At 36.9% G+C, this 19242-nt stretch overlaps 1 protein-coding gene across 3 annotated transcripts in view; it reads right to left on the reverse strand.

Moving 5' to 3' along the window:
- Positions 1–3801: 3801 nt before the first annotated feature.
- Positions 3802–19242, reverse strand: part of NAP1L1 (nucleosome assembly protein 1 like 1) — a 34060-nt gene continuing 18619 nt past the window's right edge. For 2 of the 3 annotated variants that reach the window (XM_032687239.1, XM_032687237.1), the window contains exons 5-15: positions 15934–16075; positions 15391–15471; positions 15004–15129; positions 14442–14513; positions 13667–13806; positions 11825–11970; positions 11721–11740; positions 10396–10518; positions 9352–9384; positions 8891–8941; positions 3802–6995 (exon numbers count right to left, since the gene is read on the reverse strand). In XM_032687239.1, coding sequence (XP_032543130.1) covers positions 6960–6995; positions 8891–8941; positions 9352–9384; positions 10396–10518; positions 11721–11740; positions 11825–11970; positions 13667–13806; positions 14442–14513; positions 15004–15129; positions 15391–15471; positions 15934–16075 — 970 coding nt within the window. In that variant the 3' untranslated portion in view covers positions 3802–6959. Of the gene's footprint in view, positions 6996–8890; positions 8942–9351; positions 9385–10395; positions 10519–11720; positions 11741–11824; positions 11971–13666; positions 13807–14441; positions 14514–15003; positions 15133–15390; positions 15472–15933; positions 16076–19242 lie in introns of all 3 variants that reach the window. The other variant, XM_032687238.1, reaches the window with a different exon arrangement.

Below are 19242 nucleotides of genomic sequence, written 5' to 3' on the forward strand. Positions count from 1 at the left end.
TGACATTCAAAGTTAATTTTGATAAATTGTTGAGGTATAAACAATTAAGGTAATAACAGCAATTAGAATTTAGCTGGTTTACCCTTCCTGAGGTAACTGGAAGACACTCAAATCAGTAACAAAAGCAAATTGGCTAGCCACAAACTAAACAAAAAAGAGAAATGAATATCTTAAAATATCCATTTATGTAAAGAATAGTCCCGTCTCCTTAGAGCTGAATAGATACGTTCTAAGATACAGTTCATTCTCACAACTATCCTATGCCCATTTTAACAGAGGCACATGCTGATTTTCCAAAGATTTGAACACCATTCACTACTGCCTCAATCTGCAGTTCAATACCATTTGAACCTAAATTCTGCAGCACAAATATTTGCACCTTCAGCTGCTGGTGCATATACAAGGTGCCTCACAAATGGTCTGAGTGACATCCCTTTTCACCTGATATGTTTTGCACCTACTCCTTCACTCCTAATTAAGTCTCTGCTCATGTGACACACTTAACTTTGGTTTAGTTAGACAGTTTCAAACTGGTTAAAATGCATTCACCTATACAGAGCAGCTTAATTAAAATACCAAGTTTATGTAAGGCATAGGAAGGACACTGGCCTACACCTACACGAGACCAATTTCTAACAATTCACCTGTTCAGTTCTGGTTGCTGCTCCATCGCTCTAAGTGAACAGCCATTTGATTCCTAGTAAATGCATTAACCAGCAGTGTGAAAATTCTCATTAGATTCAGCAGTCCCACATGTGACACTGTGTAACAAGCATTCAAGAACTTTCCCACCGTCCCAGAACACTGCACTCTAACACTTAGGGACAATAACACACAACCTCTATCTATATACTTTAATGTGAGCTTTTTCGCTTGTTCTCAGTACTAAGAGTAACCTGCAGTTAATCAAAGGAAAAAAGTGAGACTAGTGTGGAAGGACAAATGTTTTCATCAAATATACTGGAGAAAGGGACTAAATTCATTTCACTTTGCTCTTCCATGGCATAAAGTTCTCTGAAGCATTGAATGTGGGATTTTTAACCCAACTCTAAACACTGAAGGACATACTCTGCTAATGTATAGACTTACAACAACTGTTTATTCCTGGTGAAATTCACCTAAGCATGTGATCAGAAGCAAACATGCAAAACATCCATTTAAACTTGTACTCCGTAAGCCAACAAATATTAACAGCCATTTAAAATACACTACATTTGACCAAACCCACCAAAAGCTAAGAGAATGGGGTAAAATGAAATACTGACAATTACATGGTAAAAGAACAAGATAACCCAATTTAATTGTGCAGAATTTGACAGTAAAGGATAACAAACTTCATTTTCCTAGATGCAAGTCAAAACTGAACTTCTGTAAATATTTATGTTACTGTTTTGAAAAACCACATTCAATACAGTTAAGTGCACTACATTATCCCAGTGAGATTTTACTTTCCTTGTAATATACATTTAAACCACTGCAATTTTATTAAATGTTCCACATCTGCTACCTTTATTGCAGTTTCACTAAAACACCATGCAGGTTCTTTATCCACCCAGAAATAGCTGATGAGAAGATGCCTCCTACTGTCAAACCTGAGATACTACAACCTGAAAAAACACCTAATCTGATTCCTTGAAAGCCTCTACCATGTGAGATTCATGTATTTCATACTGAATTTTTCCTTTTCTGTGTTCAAAGTGGATACTGGTAACAGAAATGCTTTCTTGTTAAATACTCTGGTCTCCTGTATCATAAGCTTCCTAACTTTGTTGAAATTTTGTATGTGCAACCTTAATTAGAGAATAATTACGGTTAAGAGTATTTAAAGTCTTCTTTTTAAATCCTGAGGCAAGTTAAACATTGTTTTGGGAAGTGACTGTGAAAAACTAAAAAGCCCATATTTTCCTAGTGTTCTGCCAGAATCTGCAGACAGCAGCTTGACATCACCTACCAACTATTAGTTTCAAAGGGATGCTAAACCTATCCTGAGCGAAAACCCTGAAGCATAACTTCTTCTGAGAAGCGACTAAAACAGAAAAAGGGTTAAGAAGGAAACTAAAATGAAATATGAGCTGGTCATTGCTAAACAGAAGGAAAATGAGGGAAAAAATAAGTCAGGGGAAATTTCATGAGAAATACATGACAAATAAATGTGTTGCAATATGTCATTAAAGCAAGTGGACAGTAAGTGGCTAATCCTTAACAGATTTTCTTGACTATTACTATCTCCCAGTAATTTCACTGGAACTTGCTGCTGACAGAACACTGAAACACTGAACAGGTGATCTCAGGGAGAGACTTTTCTTTTTATGAACTCCATCTCACAGACAGCTGTATATACCTCCTTCTTCCAAAAATATTAAAAAAGTACTTAAGCACACATTGTAGAGAAAAACTAGTCTGTAAAGGGATTTAAGTTTCTCAGACTTGACCACCACAGTAAAACATTCTGCAAGTTCAGAACATACTGTTACTCCACTGCAGGGCAAACATAAATTTGGGAATTACTCGCAACACTGAAGCACATAGAAGCCAAACTTATAACAGGGTCTAAGCCCCTCCTGCAGCTGCAGAGCCAACTCATGTTGTCAATTCACATGCTTTAGTTAAATGCCTGTGAACAAAAGAACCCTTCTGCCACAGCCCTCACGCCTTGTACACCCATTTCTGGTATACACCAAGCAGAGCCAAATATAGAATAGCTTATCTGTACTTTGTGTGTCATCCTGCCTGCTTTACTTGTTCTGATTTTCCTAAAAAGCTGAGAAACAAGTCACATGTGGAAGACTACTAGGCCTTGCATAAGGTCTAACAGGAGGATTTAAAGAGCAATGAGATAAATCTTGTCCAACATCCCACATGGACAAACTTCAACTCCTCTTGCTAGTGTATAGAAGTAAGACTTACTATTTCCAGTAGGGAATTTATGTTCTCTTCAAGTAAGCATTAGGAATTATTTCAACACCTTTTTGAAAACTTGAGGGGAATCAGTGCATCTCAAACAGAACTGAGCAGTTATTAAGAAACAAAACTGGAGGTGTGGTAGCAACAGCTTCTCCAACCTGCACAAGAAAGTCTTGGACTGAAGGAGGACACATCTGCACAGAATAAAGGAAAAAGTGCTGTAGAGCTGAGTCTACCTACTTCAATATCCATGCACCTGTAGCCCCCAACCTAGCAGACCATGAAGGCTATTCCATACAGAAATGCCTTCATTATCAGGCTGCCCCCTCTGTATGGAGGGGTTTAGCATTTTGCTTCCTTAAGCCACTGAGAATGTCACACCACAATCCTCTGCCCAACAGAAAGCATCTGAGAAACAACTACTGCATGGATACTTTAAGAAATAAACTTTTGGCAGACAAGTTAATCGCCCATCCATATATAAGCTTCCCATCAATTTCCAAGTCAGGTCTACAACAATGAGCCTTAAAACACAGGGAAATTTGAAGTACCAGCTTGAAGGCAAAGATGAACACATTCAACTTCTGTATTTTTCTATATTCCAATGAGGTTTTCACTTAAAAACCAAAACATGTCAAAATTACAGTATCTGCCATTAGCTTGGGAAACATCAGTTCCAAGAATCCAAGTAAGAATCCAAGCTTATGAAGCTAGTTAGCTGTAGGAGACTTTGGTAAGCAGTGTTGCTATGACAGTGTTCATGTAATCCAAGGTAACACTTCTAACTGCACCCGACATCACCTTTCTCCAAAAAGTAAAACCTCAGAATACTAAGCTTAAATTTGGTCTCCTTTATTTCAGGATGCTGTCGGGTTTTTTTAATTATTATTTTTTTTTACACAACCAAAATTTTATCAGACAGGCAAACTCTTTAGCGGTAATGTAATCTAATCTAGATTGCTAAAAGTATAGAATTATGAAGAACCATCCCCTCTCCATCAAGTATAAACTCTGAGCACACTTCACTGTCATTCAAGTCTCATTAAATTCTCCTACCTCTTCCCTCACCAACCTCCCACTTTTCTTCAAGATAATTCACCCTTTGATACAGCAACCAAAACTGGACAGAAGACACCATTTACACAGATGCTAAACTTTGGTGTGGTACTGCAACTACAGCCCAAGAAATTCCATTTCAGTGACACATTTTCCTAGCATGAACTTCTTAACATGGTAACTTATCCTTCTCAAATACTAAATGAGGACATGCTCTATGTGAAAAGAATGAGTCATAACACTATAATCAATGTTGAAAGTTTAATGTTCCTGCTACATACTGCCTTTCAGAACTGCTAAACAACAGTGTCGTTGATAACAAAACTATGTTAAGCACCAGAAGTTTTTATTTAACCAATGCCATAAGAAATGGCACCTTATTTATATTTTATCCTTCCTTTTGCTGCAGTCTGGAGACCACAAGAACTGCTGCTTTAGAACTAGCAAGTCAATCCAGAGAGAAGCTTACCAAAATCTGTCAATAAAGATGGATTCATGGCCCTGGATCTTGCAGGCTGCAGGTGTGCCTTGACATGTAAACTCCCCTTTCCAAATATTGTATCCCATTGTATGTTATGAAGATGTTAAACGAGAAAGCAATCAAAGAACAAGCCAAATTTGTTACGCACAGTGAATTTTGAAACTTAGACAATTTGCTTTTTAAGATACAGATTCCAGATGCTGTTAGCAAAAATGGGCTAGATCTAAGTAAGGACTTCAGAGACTTTGTATGTCCAGAAGTATGAATCCCAAAGCCCCATATTAATGACTGCTCAAGCTCATAACATGCCATTAGTTTGGTCTCCACATGCCCTAAAGTTTAAACTTAAACCTGGGAGATGCTCAGCAAAGAGACCACGTGAAACCCAAACACCTGGCAGGGTCACTGCCTCAAAGGACATGCATATTCTGGTATCACAAGAACACAACCACACCTACTTTAACACACAGCTACTAGAGAACGATTGTTAACCTTTCATAACTGTGTTTTTCTATGCTATGATCTATGTGTTACCTAAAAAACACCCAAGATCACAGCTTCAACAGTCCTGTTTTATATACAGCTATAGATAACATGAGCTCCTTTTCCCAAATCCATGGATATCCTGAGAGGGACAAAGCCTGACAGGGATTCTGAAATGAAGTTGTGTGATATTTAAACCTTCAAGGCATTAAAAATAAGAACAAATAAAACAAAAAACAGTTTAGTCAGAGGACACTAGACCCACATCCTCTCAGGGGGCCTGATGATTCACAAGGGCACTTGGGATAAGGTTCATTCTGCACTACTTACCCTCCAAGCAAGAGACACGCTAGAGAAACTCTTCTACCAGCCCTATCCTCATGTTATTGACTCCTGCTTGCCCTGCTCTTCCAAACTAAGTCAGCATAGGAGTGGCACAAAAAAAAAAAAAAAAAAGTAGCTACTGCAGAAATAAATCCACAGATAGCTGGACATTTCTTTCCAATCCTACAAGGACCCTTCTATGCCCAAAAAAGCTCTCTAACTACTTGTTTAGAAGATCAGAACTGATATAGTTATCTGTGAAGGACAAGACTGCACAGAGTATAGGAGCATGCTACTGACTGGGAAAACTCAGCATACATAAGTTCACAGTCTCCTTCAGCTGAGTGAGTTCAAATCTACATCTCCAGCATCATCCAGCACCTCCACTAATAGGCTAGAGGTAAGGTTAGAACGAGAAAGGTCTTCTAGCCCATGTGTTTCAACTGAGAATAAACATCCAATATGGACAAAAGTATGAACCAGAATGTGCCAACACAAGCACATGAACAGAACATTAGGTGAAGAAAGAGGAATTCTTTTCGGTTTGTTTCCTCCTCCATAGATGATACAGTGAGGACAAACTAGAATAGAGCTAAGTGTTCTAGCACTCCCTTCGGCTGCAGGGTAGGTTTTGTTCAGTACAACATCGCTCTGTTCTACACAGACTGAAAATCCAAGGCACTTTGCTTCAGATTTCATACTAACATGCAATGCCTTAAAGTCAGGCATGGCAATACCGAAGTCCTTTATCAGATCTAGCCCCATTTCTAAGGACTTGTCTTCTCTAAAATGGCAGTGTGGACCAATCACTGGAACATCTAGCTCAGATTCACAAGTATCACACTGCAAATGGAAAGTACTGATCAAACTTTCCAAACTCTTGTGTTTGTTTTTCAAATGCTATATAATTTACTTGTCAGTAATTATCAACGTTTGTTTCAAGTAAAACATGAACTGCAGCATGTAAGATACATCTTACCAGTTTACACATGCAGATACAAACATAATAAAACAAGACTAGCTTCTGAAAATACTAGGTTTTATTCACACCCCAGTGGTAAACAATAACCTTAATATGATGACTAGGTTTCTTTTGTAGATCACTGTGTCACATAAAATACAAAACCCATAGCATAAACAAGCTGACAGTTATGAATGTTTAATTGTGGTCTCATTGGAAATTAAACAAGTTATACTAGTCTTCTCAAGTAGTCAAATTCAAAATGCATCATCATCTCCTAGTTAGTACAAGTCACTGCCATTTCTATAACAAAGTAATGAAGGCACAGCTAGTGCAAGCAGACTTAAACCCGTTCAGACTACTGGGCTGAAAAATACTTTGGTTGGTTCTTCAGGAGAGAGTTTTCTCTAAACAAATATTGGTCTCAGTTAACAGTTCTGATAATCTTCACAGCTGCAGTCTAATAGCTACATGACAAAGACTTCACAAGAACCAAACTACGTAGCAATGAATTAACATTCATGCTTTAGGGAATTTACTGCATTCTACATATTGGCAGAAAATTATACTGTTAAAATGCTAGGTAGACTGAACCTACATTTTAAACTGGTTCTTATGTGTTTGATTTCTTTTTTTAACAAATTGGTTACTTAATTCTACCAAGATACAAAACATAAGGCTGTAAGTAACTAATAGTTGTGTTTAGGCTATTACAGTGCAGGTAATCCTCAAGGCCACATACACACTGCTTCACTGCTGCTTGCATTCTGCTGGGTTTTGATCCTTCTGTTGAGAAAAAAGGAAACATTAGTTTACAGAAATCTGAACTTTAAAAGAACTATCAATATTGCTAAACACGCATTCTTAAGCTGCAGTATTCAAGTTCTTCTTCCATCTCTTCCCTTGCACTAATTGTCCAGTATTAGCAAGACTGCTCTCTTTGGACACAGTATTTATTTTGGCTTTGTTAGTGCATTGGTATACAATCCAGAACAAAAACCTGTTCAGAACTGAGTGTGGCAAAACACTCTGAAAGACACTGTAACTGTAAAAAAAAGGAGAAGCGTTACATGTAGTAACAAACAACCCAGCTCAGAAGAAGCATCCAGGCCTTCTACTCAGTTTAAGACAAAACAAACTTCCTATGGGCAGTAAAAAGGGTATGGTCTTATTCCAGAAGCCACCCTAGAGCAACCACCCATTAGATCAGAGACTAATAACGAAGATCACTACATCTGTACCATTGTTAACAACTCATAAGGTAGCTTTCAGGAAGGATGAACTGGTAAAGTTGACTAAACTAATGTGATTTGGAGAGCAACTCCAAATCACAGTATATTCTTAACACTCTGGAAACGTCTTTTGCAATAAATTCCAGTTGTTAGAAAATTCTAACATGGAAAATTTCTTCTGTTATAGTGAAACAGAAAACCAACAATGTCACAGTAATACAGGAATTTAAGGAAAAGGTTTCTTGGGGGCAGAGTTCAAAAGCAAGTTTTACTCTAATACCTTGGTCTGGATATCTATTCTAGGACCACAGTGCTTTAATAAATTCAGCTGGCTTATAGCCCGCGATCAGCTTACAACTATTTATCCTTATGTCAACACTCTAATCGTACCACTACTGTTCCTAGCCCTCTGGCAGTTCTCTCTGAAACTGAGCATGCAGTCTTGCTCTTTCTCAGTTCTGTTTCTCTAAGAAAAGCAATATGTGAAATGGTCAAAATAAAAAGCCCAACTTGCAGATGTTTCATTTTGATTCCAAAACTTCCTTGACTAGGAAGCAATTTGAATACACTATAGCAGATGAAACATCACCAAGAGGCTGTACATTTTGATTAACAATTCTTAATCTATGTCTTAGATTACATAATTCTTTCAACAGTACTTTGATAGTAGCTCAAACCACTGCTACTGAAAAACACAGTGCCTCCTCATTTGAAATGGCAAGCACATTTTACAGCAGGCATTTCAGAGTACTTCAGACAGACTTCATTTCCATGACTGCAACTTTCACCTACTACCACCAGATGTTTTTAGGTGGCCAGATGTGCCTTTCCCTCAACTATTAAAAAGGTATGAACTGAGTGGTTCACAATCATTTTTCCAGCCTGATTAGTGATTTGCCCTTCCCATGGATTAGGAAACCTGCCAATTGCGCTTCGCTCTTCACATTTTAGTACTTGGCTGAAGATACGTTCCTGAACCTTGACTTTTGCTACCTTAAATAGCAAGTCTTTTATTGTTTATCTCCCTTGAAAAAGCCTCAGTTTTGTATTCTGCTGGGAAAATCTGTGCCAGAGCCAGCTTGTAACATGTTTCCAAAAACTGAACCTGGATACACAGTTCTCTGCAACTCCTTACAATTGCTATAGAATATTTACATCATTAGCAGCAACTTGTTGCAAGACAAGTCTATAGAAAACCAAGCCTGACTAACCTCAGTACTCAAAGTCAAAAGTTACTGTAACAAAATGATTCTTGGAGAAAAAACTTTGTAGAAGTTTCTCTGTCAACATTAGTTCGTCAGAACCAGGACTGAAACAGCCTCAGCCAAAACATACTCACTACAGGAACTATTGATTAAATACTTAAACTAAAATCAAAATTTAATGTACATAAAACTTTAAATATCCATATGTGTACACAGACTTCAAACATTCATTTTAATTCCTTACTTTTGGGTCATAATCAGGATCATTTTCTTCATCTGCTTCTTCTTCCCCCTCCTAAAAGAAAACACTTGTTTATATTTCTCTAGCTTATCCACATTCAGCCTCCTGAGCCATTTTCATGAAAATTAAGACTAAATTATATTCAGAAATACATTCATTACAACTTCATGCTATACATCTTGTATTAGCTAACCTTCCACAAAGCATGCCATCTTTTGAGATCAGTTGCAACTTAAATTTGTATGATACCTTAAGGATTGTCTTAGTTTGGTTTCCATTTTCTTGTTATTCTGTTGTTTTTAAAAAATTATTCATCCTAGATCCACAAAATAATACGTTGTATCTTACTTCCTAAGTAATTCTTAAACTTAGTGTCCAGAGCTTTCAAAAACTAAAGGAACTCTTATTCACATAACAAACTACAATAGGGAAAACATTTGAACCAAAGGCATCTGTCTTCTTACCTCATCATCTGCCTCTTCACCTTCTTCATCATACTAGGAGAGAAAATAAGGGGTTTTGAAAGCATCATAAATACAGCCATTTATAGCTCAACTATAGCCAGATAACTCAAGCAGATGGCAGAGACCACACTGTATGGTGCTCTTGAGAAAAGTTCCTGTATCTGTCAAATTTAAAAATGCTGTATGCATCAGCATGAGCAATGTTTAACCTCTCAAGCCAAGCAAGCTCTGGCAGAGGAGACAGCCAGAGCACCCCTTTCCGCAGCACTGGAGGAGCCATTAGACTGCGGTACCACTTGTGGCCGTCAGGGGGCCGTGCAGCCCACAGCAATCCATAGTCAGCTCCTCCCTCCTCTGCATCCCCGCCCAAGGCTTTGGACCAAGGGTTAACAGCTTAGATTCTAAAAATTACATGTAAGACAGACATATCTAAGCTATCTTAACTGTCAAACTGTCTTTGCTTAAGGAGAGGCAGGGGACAGAAAATATTTTACCTGTATAAAATTCTAGGGGGCTTTGTGGTTTGTTGATTTCAAGCTTAGCTCTTTTAATGCACTTAAAGCTTTGCCAGAACTTGCTTTGAGTATTTTGGCATGCTTTGAATGTGCTTATCTAGCAATTTTTAGTAAGAGTGCACTCTTGAAAGGATGAGGCCTGAATCACATGAAACTTGGTATCCCAATATCACTACAAGCACAAAGAAGAGCTGAGCAACTAGATAAACGGACTGATTTGTTCTCTGGCAGTTCATTATAATTCTATCAAAGTATCGGGTACACCTCTCTAGAAATACCTTTATACAAAATTCTACTAAGACATCCTCTAGAGGTTCAGCTTCCACCATTACTTTTGCCACAAAACTCTGAAGTCACTACTTCAAAGATTAATTACTTTCACGCTTCTCTTTACTCAACACTCTAGGAAGCTCTGCTGAAATCAACATTGATGCATCCCATTCTAAAGATACCAATGTCAAAAATAACCAAAGTCTTTAAGCAGCAATATTTCAAAGTTTTTAGTGTTTGGAATGAACACTATACTTACGTCATCATCATCATCTTCAATAGCTTCTCCCGTGAAGTACAGTACTGATCGGGGGACTATACGTTCACGCAAGAAATGACCTATTTCAAAGTCTGCAGCGAGGATTGCCTCGGAATCATCATCCTGCATAAAACAACATTATTTCCTAAACCATAAGGTGATAATAACTACTTTTGACAGATAAACACAAGCTGCACGGATTTTGATGGGGTCAGATTTATACAAATCCCATGTACTGATTTTTTTGTTTCAGGACCTGCTTTAGAGAATTGAAACTGAGGAGCCAAGTTTGACACTTTAAACAGCCCACCTACATTATGCAGTGGGAGGCTGCTGCTTCAGTAAGCTTAATTATACAAAATTCTGGAGTTTAACTTCTGTTCTTCCCCCACCCCCAACTTCCTTTTGTTCCAAGTAGAAAGATTGTTTAATCTTAGTCCCGTAGACCTCAGTTCATAGACACAGTACCCTTAAAGTAGCCAGGTGAGCCCATCTCAAAGATTTTACAACCTACTTCTGATTCCTACAGTGCATGTCCTCCATGATTCTCATTAGACAAGACAGTGTGAAGCACCTGAACACCTAAAATACTCTCTGATCCAGTCCCAGTCTCTCAATCCTTTTGTTTTCACACCAAGTGTTCTGCTGTCTTCCATTTGAGAATTATCTTCAATTCAAAAGGCTTCTTTTTTGGGTTGTTTTTTTCTTTTTAACATTGTGAACATAGTTTTTGGTGTCCATGCCAACTGGAGTTCTAACTGCATGCCTCTGGAACCTCAGTGTCATTTCTCACTCAAGCTGCATAACGTATTCCTTCCCAACCGTTGAGTATTTTTGGTAGTTTTTCTCCTAACAAAAACATGGCTTATTGCCACAGTGAGCACACAGAAAAGTGGGTTCTTGCAGGTTTCTATTATTGTTTTATTACTTTCTCCAAGAGTTAATAGCTTGGGAAACTTTCAACAGAATAAAATACAACCAGAAACATTCAACCATTAGATAAAATCATCTAAACAACGCCTGAAGGGAAAGACTCACAACCACCCATTAGATCAGAGGCTAATAACGAAGATCACTACATCTGTACAATTGTTAACAACTCATAAGGTAGCTTTCAGGAAGGATGAACTGGTAAAGTTGACTAAACTAAAATCTACCACCCAGCTCAACAAACACTCCTTCTCATAAAGAAAACTCGAATACATACTAGTCCTCACAGGTATTATCAGTTAAATACAGAGGCAGTTAAAGCTGAAGCCATTTAACAACTTCCCATACAATTTTCATAAACATGCCACCACCATATTTTAAATAAGCCAACTCACCAGATCTCCACTTTCAGGAACTGTATTAAAAAAAAAAAGAGAACAAGTGAGTGAAGTACATTCTACATTATAAGTTAATGCAGATAAACTAGCGTTCAGCTTACCTTCGGGAGGACTAAAGAAGTTGAAGAAAGAGTCATTGGAAACAGTTTTTGTCACAGTTCTAACTGTTCCACGGCCCTTATGCTTCTGCTTCTTCTTAATGGTTTTCAAAGTAACATTCTTTCCTTTTTTCCAGTCTATTTGACAACTAAAAAGAAAAAAGAGGGGAAAAAAACCAAACAAACCCAAAAATGAGCTGCAGCTTAATCACATTCGCCTTGTTACAAAGTACCTACTGAGACTATCACAACTGCGAGACAGTGCAAACAAAATACTAAGGTAGTATTTATTCAGTGTTATCTTTTCATTTCTTTATATGTGGAGAACAAAAGTAACAGGTTCATTTTAGGATTGTTTCCATCCAGAAATTTTTCCTTTCCACTCAATCTCTGAAATACTAATCTTTATTAGATACCAAGTACTGCCTATTTTCCTATCAGAGAACAGTATCACACTATTTTTAGAGCCACTCATCCATTATAATGTCATGTTAGTAATATGCCAAAGTTCACCCCATCTATCATTACAGTCAATAAATCCTTAAAATAATGCATCAAGCAGGTGTGTAGTTTTTGGCTGATTTTGAGTTGTTTGCTTGTGAGGGTTTTGTCTTCTTGTGTTTATTTGGGTTCTGATGTTTTGGTTTTTTTTTAACTCTATCCTGCTTAGAGAGCTGAATCATAACCACAGACTTCTCTAACAGTCAAAACGTTTTGGTGACATGTAAATGAAAATGTCATATCTGTGAAATCATCTGCATTTGCAGAAGTTTCTGATTAGATTCCTTTAAAGACTCAAAGGAATGAAGTGAGTTGCTTCAGGACAAGAAGAGGCTTTCTTAGTTAAAAGACAAAACAAGGACTAGGAATTAACCATTTTCACAGAAGCAGAGTGTGATCGCACATCATACTCTGCCAGGATTCATGGTTTTCAAAAACAGTCCGAACTGGGAAAGAAGATTAACAGTTTGATCAAAGCTACTCAAGCAACTAAAGCTAAATCTTACAGGAGATTTGCAAAATATGTTATATTAAGTGACTGGGAAATGAAGTGGTAAATAAGTCAGTACCAGCAACTGCAGATTATTAAAAGGGTAAAACCAACCATGACTTTACAGTGATAATTTGTAACTTAGTTGCTATCACTCAGAAGAGCAGCCAGAACATTAGAGATATGAACATGAAATCAACTGAACAGGTCCAAATGTACCCGGATACTTATGTACAACTCAGGTTTCTCTCGTCCCTGTGTTCACAAAAAAAAAAAAAAAATTTAGCTAATTTAGAACAAAAGATTTCCCTGAAAAGGAGTGTCACAGCTTTTTAGACAAGTAGCCTGGAATTAATAGATGACTGTTCTCCATTTTTCAGATAGACACTCTGAGGCAAACATCTGACACTTATAAAACAAAATGGAAAACTGCAATGTAAGTAGTAAAACTGGAATAGACTTCCCAAAATGCTACATGTCAGAAATACAAAAAGATTAAAAGAAGTTATCAAATAAATTTTGGATAAAGCTATAAAGGCCTACTAAAGATAACACTATCCACCTTCCAATTAATCTTTAGCGATTTGCAGAACAGGATTTCTACATAAATACTGATTACATTTTTATGTATATGCATATATAACATTTATGCTTATAAATCATGTAATAGAAATAATATATTTTCTATACTATATTGAAGTTATAACAACTAAAAAATTCAAGTCAAACCCAGTTGTTCACAAGTTATTAGAAGTATCTTTTCCAGCACCTTCCCAAGATGCTGTAAAAGCCTACAGTTGGTTAATACTAAGGAAGAAAGTGTTATTGCCTTCAAGCTATCTGTTAGCACTTACCCTGTACAACCCATGATTTCTGGTCCATCAAAGGAGAAGGGATCAGAATCATCTGGTTCTGACCTCATTCTATATGTCTTTGTCAACACTTCATTTGTGAAGTAGTCGTTTGGTTCAAAATGGAATTCTAATGTGAAACTCTTAAAAAGAATTGCAGAGCAAGAACTTTAGTAATTTACAACACATACCTTTAATTTCTGAATAACTAAAATCCAAACCCAAGAAAAACCACATGCAACAGAACACACCCTTCTCCTCCAATACATCCATAACTTATTGTAGAATTTGCTACCCAAGTTGTACAAAAAATCTTCAAATATTTCAATTTACGATGTTGATCTTGTTCTTGTTAGTTAATATACTGTTTGCAGTAATGACAGATTTCCTAGTGTACAGCTTTCCTGATGCTAATGTATAAGAGAGAACTTCTGAATTTCAAAATATCAGAACTTAGAAAGCTGCTTGATTTCTGTCAGGAAAATATATCAAATTGTAACAGTTACACAGAAAGTACCTAAAGGTATCAAAATGCAAAGGTGAAAGTCATCAGATATTAAGGCCAATCTCATCAGAAGTTGAAGGTTAAATTTAGTATAAAGTCATTTGCAGGGTAGAGCAAGAGTAGTACAAGTCCTTGTACTGTTTCTCAGAAGAAACAGCTGTATATTTTCTCATGATTTCCACAAGACAATTGGCTATCACAGACCATGTTGCTAATATACAAATAAGCGTTAAGATAACACAAATGTTATCTTGTTTAATAAGTTAAACTAACCATAGGCTGTCCAACTTCTGAAAATTTCACTTTTATATCTTTTAAGTATTTCAGGATAGGTTCATCATGTTCCTGAAAAGAAAACACAGTGTATTTAATTTTCATAACATTACATTATACACAGATTTAAGACCCTGCAGAAACAAAAATGTTTAGAATGAGTTTTCCTTAGAATAAAAACCTTGTTCCAGTACTGAAATACTGTCATGAACGTGACCAGCAGATGGCAACAATGGCCGTACAGACTCTCCAATGCAGCACACGACCAAAATCCATGCAAACACCAAGTACAGTTTTTAGCAGTGTCTAATACACATCACACACACTCCTATAAGCACAGAAAATGTATTATTATAGTAAAATAGGTTCCAAAAATAAAACAGTAAGGAAATATTTCAGTGTTCTACACTCTCAGTTGAATTAAGTACCAGAGATGAGAGCCAAGTAATGGTTCCATTTTCACTCTCCAACAGACATATCAAGCAATGGAGAGTTCCTGCTCTTTTCTTAAAGACACTTGGATTAAGTACTAGTACTACTACTTAAATAAGCCTGGACCTACCTGCACCATATCACTGAGCAAGTCCACATTCTTGAAAACTGTCAGCCAAAACTCAGGAATTCCTTTGGGGTCTTCTTTTTCTTCATCTTTTTTTTCTTCTTCAAGCTTGGCTTTCTCTTTCATTTCCTCCTTAACGAAATAAAAATGTTAGGTTTTCTTAATTTTAAAAGAGTGCCCATAAGGTTCACTAACAGTTTCATGTCAATACCAATACACCTTAAGCTTCATGTGCATGCTTTAAGTAATCATTAAGAATTAATATAGTTATTATAAGCAATTAATCATTAGGAACCCAATCTTTTTTTTTTTTTAAACTTCAGTTACTGTACTGAATCTTGTTTCATGCTAAAGCTTGAGATATTGATGAGAACCATTTAAGACACTCACTGAAATTTCTTCTTCAATATCTGCTTTCCATTCACATTCTTCTTCTGTAGGTTCATAAATTGCATTGATGATTTCACTTCGCTGGAAGATTAAACCAAGAATATTTTTTAATTTCCTAGCCATTTACAATCAGCAATACCCACACCAGTAAATTCTTAATCCTAAATTACACAATTAGTACTACATTAACTATTTATCAAAACATTTTCTTCTGGTTCTAGAAGGCAGACCCAGCAGTTTGGAGGTTTTCAACACACTAAAATAAACACTGAAGTCCCAGAAAGGTTACAATATCATCTGACATATGTTTAATTAAAATGAAGCCTGGTATACTGAAGTGATTTTGGTAACCATGGAACAGACTGAACCTTTCACTCCCTTAACTTAATCGACGTTCACATGGATGCCAAAATTGTATCAATTGAATTAAACAGGTACATATGAGACCAAAGTAATTCTGAACTGCATAAGCATTCAGTTTATTATATTCCCTTGTATTTTAGCTGAAGTCTTAAAGTACAAATCAGAGTAGCATTAAAATACCTTGTCAAATAAGGGCTGATAGAGAGCAGCATATTTTCTTTCCAGCTCATGAACTTCCTCATAGAACTTTGCTTCTATCTGTGCACACTGAACTTGAAGGTTCTTGAGAGCATTCACACGTCTTTTAACAACTTTAGGCAAGCTGAAAGATTCAGTGACAGAATTGTTATTAACTCTGCCTTCTAAGCACATATTGATGCTTCCTTAACCAGTCCCCTTGCAAGTTAACCAGCTTGTATCACAACACGTTTTGCATTCTACTTTAAGCTTTAGAAAACTGTACAAACCAAAACTATGACCCACTGCACCACAGATTGAAACCATTAGCACAAGCTCTTAAACTGAGGCTTAACCTCAGTTAGAATCAAGAGTATTCCACACCTGCGTCAATCATATGACAAACTTAGGCAATAAATCTTCATCCTAAAACCAAGTTCTACATTATCAATGAGTGGCACAGTAAACTCATAGGGTTGAGCATTATTAAAAAAGGTTTTATCATTAACTCCCTTGGTTTTATGAAAGAAAGTTCAAGACAGTTGAGTAATTCTTTGCTAAGGAATTTGATCTTCAAAGTTCACCTTTCTGTTTCACTAAGCAAAGTGACTGGTAGAACTGTCTTCTAAAATACTCCCAAAGTGAGCCAGAACTGTTTTGCTAAATGAACCACCATATTACAAATGTGTAAAAGGAAAGCAATTAATGCATTCCTTATTATAAATACTGGTCAGCTACAATTCCAGTATTAGTTTCGCTTTAGTAAACTACGCCAACACTAAGTTACTGTTAGGATACAAAGTTACCTACACTGAGGCTACTGGAGAGACTTATAGGGTAGATTGCTGACAGCCTCCACTGGTGGACCAAACCCCAGCATATGACTACACAAGATCATTATGTTAGCTTCCCATATTTATTTTATTTAAGCAGTTGTGCCGTGTTATTTACAACAAAGTAGTAAGCAACTGCTTTGAATTGTTAGGACCAGTTTCAGGTTAGAGGAATTACCCAAAAATATATTAAACACTGAGGGTTCATATTAATTATTAAAGCTGTCTTATCTCTATTAGGCAGGACAAGCACATGTTCCAACATCCCTGTTCACTTTAAATGCAGAATCCTTCTCCCTGACATCTTTAAGAATATACTATTTCTGGTTACTAAGATAACATGCATTCCATCATTAAATCAAGGTTGCCCTTAACCTTCTAATTTTGGCAAAAGTACATCTGTTACACAAACTACAAAAGCCACATAAGTTTAGGCGTGTAAGCTCATACAGGGCTGATAGCATTCTTGTTATTCTGGTATTTTTCCAGAAGTTAATCAAGTTAATAATTTGCTGTAATTTTATCAAGTACAATATCAGAACTAACAGCAATTTAAGGAACAACTTGAGTTAGATCAAGAAAAAAGTATTAAGGAAGAATATTAACATGACCACACATCGAAGTCATACAACAATCACCCACTTAATGCCACATGCATATATCTAGACTAAGTACTGGTCCTAGCAATTGCTTATAAAGCACTATGACATTTCTAAGATGTGGTGCCATACATGCAGCATTCCAAATCTAGTTCGTCGAGAGTAAAGATTTTAACCCCTTTATTAGAGAATCTAGAATCTTTTGCATGTGTCAAGCTGCATTTCATTACATTCCATGTCAACAAGTTCAAATTTCACAATTTATATATTCATACTTTTATAAACTTGGTACTTTTAAAAAAATAAAAGTAGTTTCATGAAAGAGACAGCTCTTACAAAATAAATCCAAAATGGAGAAGCAGACCAAGAAATCTGAGCTGGACTGCACAAATACAACAATGGCAACTAGAACCTGTTGCTCTGAATACAAGCCACTAGCAAAAGTTATGATCACACAAGCATACAACTCCCTGTGAACAGCTGAGGGAAATTCAACTCTGTGAAAGTAAGTTCCATTGAAAGTATTGTGGCCAGGCACAGGTAAAGGGGTAAGTTATTGGACAGCTGCCAAGCAATTAGCATGAGCAGACAGCTGTTTTCCTGGAACCTGTTTAGCTTCCCACCAGTTCACACCTCTAGCTCCTTAACAGCCCATATAACAGGCTTTTAGAATCCCACATTCCTGCTGACTTCTATGCCATCTCAGTGTCTAGACTCTGTAGATAAATAAGCTCTAAATAATACTTGAAAAGACACGTAAGAAAGAGGCACCAGAAAAGCATGGTTAAGTCAGCATGCATATGTTGAAAAAGTGCAAGACTCCAGTTACATGTGTCTTCCAGATACTTTCATATTGCAAATTAGGTAAGCATTTGGTAAAATGGTGAAGTTGCAATGCTTTTGTGGTAGCAAATGCACTGCTGTACTTGGACTTGGTGAAGAAACAGTACGGCAGCTGACTAGAAGAATGCAAAACAATGTTACCACTTTTGTTCACTTCTTAGATCAAGGACCTGAAAGATTAGTAGAGGTTAATTAATATCTCTTGAAAAACAGAAGAAAAATATTGGATGTGAAAAGCCTATAGTGTACAATATCTTTGTTTTGGCTTATTTTTGTTTAGGCTTTTGTTCTATGCTATCATCTGTAACAGGAAAGTGGTAGGAGTAGGAACAGCAGCAGCAGCACCACTGCCTGTTACCCAGTAGCTGCCCCAGTTCAAACCAATTCAATGTAGGACTCTACCACAGCAAGGGAGCCGTACACTTTACACTTCCTGGGGATGTGGTGAAATATTCATACACAAGCAGAAATTACCCAAGAGTCAGAAAATTCTATCTGTTAATGCAGATCACACAAAGAAAATTTTAGCAAGAGTTTATTGCAAGTGAGAATACCACATGAAGTACTGCTAATAATGTTCCTAATTTTATCAGCTACTGGTTACACTCTAAGCATAAAATGACTATATTACAGACACTAAGCCTCCAAGTATTTGTCCATAGTTTAAATAACTGATGTTTCATGTTTAAGGCAAAGCTACAAAAGAGATTTCAAGTAGCAGGAAGGTATCTTAAGAAGTGTGCCATACTGTAAGTGCAGGGGACAAGATCAGCCACTGTGAATATTAGCATTCTTTTCTTCATAAAACCTGAAATAAAAACTCTTCAATTCTGAGATGCACAACAGACACACTATATTCGTTTTTCTGCTATCTGAGCAGCACAGTGGTTTCTGACTACTAATGCCACAGACAACAGAATCATAGAATCATAGAATCAGCTGGGTTGGAAGGAACCTCTGAGATCATCAAGTCCAACCCTTGATCCACTACTGCCATGGTTGATAGACCATGGCACGAAGTGCCACATCCCGTCTCA

The sequence above is a fragment of the Chiroxiphia lanceolata genome, chromosome 5 (genome assembly GCF_009829145.1).
Source record: "Chiroxiphia lanceolata isolate bChiLan1 chromosome 5, bChiLan1.pri, whole genome shotgun sequence".
NCBI lineage: Eukaryota > Metazoa > Chordata > Aves > Passeriformes > Pipridae > Chiroxiphia > Chiroxiphia lanceolata.